The 6,672-nt window shown below is 34.3% G+C and overlaps 1 protein-coding gene across 1 annotated transcript; it reads right to left on the bottom strand.

Moving 5' to 3' along the window:
• Positions 1-3,137: 3,137 nt before the first annotated feature.
• LOC113191373 (olfactory receptor 51V1-like) lies at positions 3,138-4,082 on the bottom strand. Its single transcript, XM_026401093.1, has one exon. It carries the CDS (start codon positions 4,080-4,082, stop codon positions 3,138-3,140), a length of 945 nt encoding a protein of 314 aa, XP_026256878.1.
• Between the last annotated feature and the right edge of the window lie 2,590 nt (positions 4,083-6,672).

Raw genomic sequence — 6,672 nt, 5'->3', positions numbered from 1 at the left:
TACAGGGAACACAAATCAGGGCAAATGCTCTTGTGAAGTTTTCAAGATAGATATCTTCTTGGCTATGTCTACATTGGGCAAAGGATGCTGTGACCAAGGACCATTAAAAAATATTTAATCACAAAAGAAAAAGTAGATCAGGTTTCAGCACTCCAAGAGTTAGTATCAAGATTACCGACAGGGTTGGTAAATGTACCCTAGAGAAATAATCAGTCAAAATTAAAGATGTTGAAAGGATAAAGCTCCATACAAATTCAGGAGGGAGGTGGGATCTTGCATGGGTCATCCAGGTGATATAACATGCCAGAGGACGGCCCCAGTCTCTCACTGAGTCCTCAAATGCATGTCAGGGTACTCTTTAAAGTGGGTGTTAGGGGATGCATGTGGAAGTGAGGGTCCAAGAACAGAGGAGAAGAGGAATAGTCTAGCACAGAGGATCAACTTTAGGTTGACAGGTTATTCAAATGTTTTTTTTTTTTTTTTTTTTTTTGCTAAACCACAGCAAGGACCTGTCTTAAGCTCAGTAGCATAAACTGACCTTTAAGTGGAAGGTTAGTAGTGCAGACAATTATTATCATAAATAAGGTCATTTGATAACAGTAGAAAAAACAAATGAACAAAAACTTCCCACACCTACCTGTAGAGCTTAAAGTGCTAAGTGTAGTGTGTAGGAATGTAGTACAGGATAATGGCTGAGGAAAATGTTAACTATTACATAATATTGTGAGCTGGTAACTCCCTTGAAAATAAACATGTATGTCAATATAAAATTTAAAATTCTTACCTTATAACACAAATGCCATTGTGAATATATATGTAGAACAAAGGCGGAGATAGCTTTTGCACTCTGAAACCATATCATCCCCCAATTATTTTCTAGTAATCTAAAATACATTTTTTCTCAATATTCTTAGAAATAAAATTGAATGCTTATTATTTACCCACAGATTTGCTGTGAAGATTGATAATTAGAGTCACTAATGGTGTTTCTAAGTAATATGGCGTGTAATAGGTAACATAAAATAATTTTTATTTTGAAGACTATGATAATTTTTGCTGTGGTGGATGTTAAAGTCATATAACAATAAAGATAAAATATAAAAAATAAGCTCTACCAAATGTGGGTAAATGTTTTATAATCGTATGGTATAATATTTATAGTAACTTTATTCAAAATCAAAATAACAAACAGTACAATGGACACCAACTGATGAATAAATAGTTTCCTATATATGATACAATGGGATATTAACAACAAATAAGAAATTAACTATGGTTTCAAGCAACAATAAGAATGAACCTCAAAATATTATTATAAATGAAATAATAAACATAATAAAGATATATTTGCTACTAGTTGATTTAAATGACTATCTTTTAAAGGCAAATTTATAAGACAGAAATTAGATAACTAGCAACCAGAAAATCAAGGTTCTCTAGGTTATTGGAGAAGATGTACCAAAAACAGGTATGAGGGCACTTTTTTTTTTTTTTTTTTGTACCCGTGATTGAACTCAGGGGTAGTCCACCACTGAGCTACATCCTCAGCCCTATTTTGTAGTTTATTTAGAGATAGGGTCTCACTGAGTTGCTTAGTGCCTTAATATTGTTGAGGCTGCCTTTGAACTCATGATACTCCTGCCTCAGCCTTCCCAGTTGCTAGGATTATAGGTGTGCACCACTTGCACCTGGCATGAGGGCACTTTTGAGTGATGGAAATATTCTATATCCTGATTATGTGACTATACAGATTTTTCAAAGCCCATCACACTGTGCACATACATCTACCAACTGAATTACTCTTACCTCAATAAGGCTGCTTGTAAAATATTAAATGAATTATGTACATATCATTTTAGAAATACTATTTTGAGGAAATTAGTACATATAAGTCTAAATATTTACACTTTATTAAAATCCCTAATTTTGAGTAATTTTTTGTACTTTTTAAATGTATATGATGATCACCTACCATTAAAAGAAACACAAAAGGAAAGCAGACAACAGTTGTCACATATTTTGAAACAAACAAAAATAGACACTATGTCCAAATTCCATCGTGTAGTAATAGTTCCTAAAACTTTGGCATGTCATCTAATCTGTAAGAATATTTAAAATACATGGGCTGGGGTTGTGGCTGGGCTGGGGTTGTGGCTCAGTGGTGGAGTGCTTGCCTAGCATGCACAAGGCACTGAGTTTGATCCTCAGCACCACATAAATGTAAAATAAAGATATTGTGGCCACTTAAAAAACCTAAAAAATAAAATAAAAATAAAATACAGCAATATAATAGAAAACAATATCAACTTCAGAGTATTACTAGATGAAATAGGTAATAAGTTACTTCATCATGTTAATGATCTAGCTAATTTAAGGGGATTAGGAACTCAAATGAAATAAAACAAAGCTAAGGAATTGAAGTACATATTTTCAAATGATTCAAATAGTCTTATAATGGTACTTGTTATTGTTATAATTATTAGTAATAAGAAACTAAATATGAATGCCTATTTCTTTCCATTCTGGCATGTATTGGCTTTTCATATCTCCAGCTGTTACTATTCATAGGATGGGGATAGAGAATGATGTGTTAGTGGATATTCTAGCAGCAAGACTATTTCTTTGGTTGTTTCATCACTCTTGAAATGATTAAAAGTCCAATCTTCCTTTGATGATTACTCTATTATAGGATGTTGTGACTCAACTTGGTGTAGGAACCACAGGTAAACAAAAATATATTACTTAGAGTAATAAAAAGAAAAAAGGTAATATTAACATTTTAGTAATTTCTAGATGGGCTTATTAACCAAAATTACCATATTTAGAATGGGAATATTCCAAAAATACACTCACTCACTGGTCCTAATAAGGTATAGAATATTATCAAATCTGCCTAAGACATTAATATGATTCACAGTTCCATTGTATACATACATTGTGATTTTTAAAATGTTTTGTTATTTTATACATGGAAATTTCACTGAATTATGATGGCAATGGAATAAGAGACAGAAATGCATTTGTAACATGTTAAACATCATTAAAATAGAAGTTAATATATCTATTTTGAAAAACTTACTGATAGGCACCTGCTTAACTTGTTGATTTTTAAATACATTCACATTGCATCTCAAGACTCAGATGGCTTTTGAAGAGAACAATCTCTGCACTCTTCTTCGTATCTGATGGGTCTTGATACTGTAGATAATGGGGTTCATCAGGGGTGGAAAAAGGATATAGATGTTGCCCATGAGGACATGAACCAGTGGAGAGAGGTGTTTGCCAAAACGATGAACCATGGTCAGACCAATGATTGGGATGTAGAAAACCAAAACAGCACAGATGTGAGACACACAAGTCTGCAAGGACTTCATTCTCTCTTCCCGAGATGCGATGGCTAAGACAGTGTGCAAGATCATAATGTAGGAGATTAGGATGAGCACAGCATCTAATAAGAGGTTGCTGACCACCAAAGCCAGACCATAGATGCTGTTGAAGCGGATGTCTGAACAGGCCATTCGAATTAAGTCTTGGTGGAGGCAGAAAGAGTGAGAGAGGATGTGAGGACGGCAGTATTTCAAGAACTTCAGGCGGATGATGACTGGTGGAATGAGTAAAGAACTCCTACATGAGATTGCCACCCCGATTTTCATGATTTTGTCATTGGTTAGGATGGAAGAATAGCGTAGAGGGTTGCAAATGGCAATGTAGCGGTCAAAGGCCATAGCTAGCAGGACAGAGGACTCCATGAAGGACAAACCATGGATGAAATAGGACTGAGCAATGCAGAAATCCAGGCTGATCTCTTGCATAAACCCATAAAGGACTCCCAGCACCGTGTACACAGTGGACAGTCCCATGCAAAGGTCTGTGAAGGCCAGCATGGCCAGGAAGTAGAACATGGGCTGGTGCAAGCTTGGCTCAGTCCTGATTACATGGAGGATCATGCAGTTTCCCAGGAACACCATGGCATAGATGGAGGAGAAGGGGATGGAGAGCCAGAGGGAGTAATTTTCTAGACCAGGAACGCCAGTGAGAACAAATGTTGAACTATTGAGGTGGGAGTGAGAGAGAGCAGACATGAGTAGAAGATGGAAACTTCTCCCAAAGAACTATTTTAATAATACAGGTTTGTGATGTAAGAATTTCCAATAATGTTGACCTTCATTGGTGAAGAAAATAATATATAAAACAATTCCATAAGCAGTAGTAGAGAGACCCTCTTCATTTTTCTTTATAAGTAACCCTTTTTCCTAGACTTGGAACTTGCAATGGGAGTAATGAGTATCTCAGAAATTTAGGGAGTTTTATGAAGAAACAGTAATTGAACAGGCACAAGGGATTTAGATTAGAGGCTCAACTTCTGGGAGTCTCTGTTCAATTCTGAAAAAAAAAAAAATAGTGCATGCTCAATTATTTTGAATTGTCACCAGGGCAGGGATCACCCTCAAGGGAATGTAAAATACATAGATAACTTTTCTCTTTGGTACCATTCTTGTGCCTTCACATAGGTACATTTGGTCATAAAATCCCTAAAGAAAAGAAAAGGTTGGAGTAATCTAACTTTTTATTACATAAAAGTTAAATGAGAGAAACTAAACAAGGTGGAATCTGAACGCATCCAATTGACCATTCTTTCCTCTCTATAGATCTGTATTTATGTCTGATATTATTTCTGTGTGAAGATCTTCGTTCACATTTCTTCTACATATTTATTGACCAAAAACGTCACCTCCTTTCTTGCTTTTCTCAGTAATTTTCATTTGGTTTTGAGTTATGAAATATATATTTGCACTGTACAATATTCAAATGACTACTTTTTTTTCTCCCCCAGTATTTTAAAGATGGTTCTTCATCATCCAATTTGGCACAGTTTCAAATATCCTGTAGTCTCATGTTGTTTGCTTTCTTTCAAGTATATCTTCTTTTATATATGTATTCTTTTAGAATTATAATGTTGTTTTATTTCAATTCAATAAACCTTTGTCTGTGGTTTGTATTTTTACTGTTATTAACATCTATCCTCTTTTGAGCTTTATGTGTATATGGTTAGTTCCTATTGTGAATTTTGAAGAAATATATTTGGATATTATTTTTCAAATGTTTCTTCTACCCCATTTAGCCTCTTTTTCCCTTCTAGAGTCCAAGTTGTTTTCCCTAACTGTATGGCAGATGTGAACAGCTCTTTAATGTTCTTTTGTTCTCCTCCATTCCTCCTTTCTACCTTGTCCTTCCTTTCTTTTTTTCCCATTTTTGTCTTCCTTCTCTTTTCTTTTATTCCACGTGTTCTCATTATGTTTCCTTCAGTAGCCCTATTTTCAAACTTACAAATTCTTTCCTTATTACGAGTTTCTCAAAGGCCTTTTCTACCTCTCAGTAATTTATTTTATCTTTTTTTATTTGGTCTAACAATTTATTTGATTTTTTTGGAATAGTTTCTCTCCATCTGCTGAAATTGCCCATTTGGTATTGTGTATTTTCTACCTTTTTCCATCATTGACCTAAATATCTTAAGTATATTTTTAAAAAATCTCCCATTAGATCCAAAATCTGTGTCATATCTTAGTCTGGTTCTGATGATTTGTTTATTACTTGGAAATTTGTTTATTACTTGGCCTTGATCTGATACATTTTATAAAATAATATTAAAAAGACCATTTTTTTCTTATACATCTGGTAAAATGACAATATATATTAACCAGAGTTTGCTAATAGAAAATCTTTGTGATGAAATAAAACTATATAGTGATTTTCACCTTATCACTATATTATATCAAGTAAAATTTTCCCAGATCAAATTGCTGTTGTAATTTTTTTTTCAGTGCTGGGGACAGTACCCAGGGCCTTGTGCTAAGCAAGTGCTCTACTATGAGATATGTCCCCAACCTATGGTTATAAATTTAAATGTGAAAACCTGATTTTCATATCAGTTTTTTTTTAACTCTACATGTCTATTTAAAATGACACTTAACCATACAGCATTGCCACAGTAGATCATGTATCTTCATGACTAAGGAGGTTTCTTCATGAATTCTTATTGGCTCAGTACTTAATATAGCTCCTTCCTGAAGTAGTAAATTTTTCAATTCCCTTCTGCCTAACCTCTTCATTGAATGAATAAATGCTTCTGATTAATAACATGGAAAGATATAGTCAATAAATTCACGAATTATCACAGATAATGAAACTCACTTTCAGTAGAATAATCTTTAACTGCTTGTACTCAAATTGCATGTAATCACATTACTAAAAATATACCTTTTTCGTCTGGAGTGAATTTGTGTAAGCCTGTTGGTAAATAAGTATCTGTGTGCATGTGGGGTATGTGTGCGAGTGTAAGAAAGAGAAGAGAGGGAGGAAGAAAGAGAGAGAACAAAAGACAGAAAAGAGAACTAAAATCTGAGGTAAACAATTTAAACAGATTATCTATCTCTATACACATTCCTGGACCTACTTAATTGCCTCATCAGTAAGTGGTTATGTCTGAATAAGGGCATGTGAAATATATTCAATGTATATGCCCAGAGGCTACAGTTTGATGATGTAAAGTTCTCCAAAGCTCATGTGCTGAAGATGAGAAAAAAAGAAAGGAAGGAGAAGGTAGAAAGGAGGAATGGAGGAGAACTATTTGGAGGAGGTAGAGGCTTTAAGAGTTGGGACCTAGAGGAAGGA

Source organism: Urocitellus parryii, chromosome 4 (genome assembly GCF_045843805.1).
Source record: "Urocitellus parryii isolate mUroPar1 chromosome 4, mUroPar1.hap1, whole genome shotgun sequence".
Lineage (NCBI taxonomy): Eukaryota > Metazoa > Chordata > Mammalia > Rodentia > Sciuridae > Urocitellus > Urocitellus parryii.
Note: the sequence above shows the minus strand (reverse complement) of the source record. Positions and strands in the feature narration are given on the sequence as shown.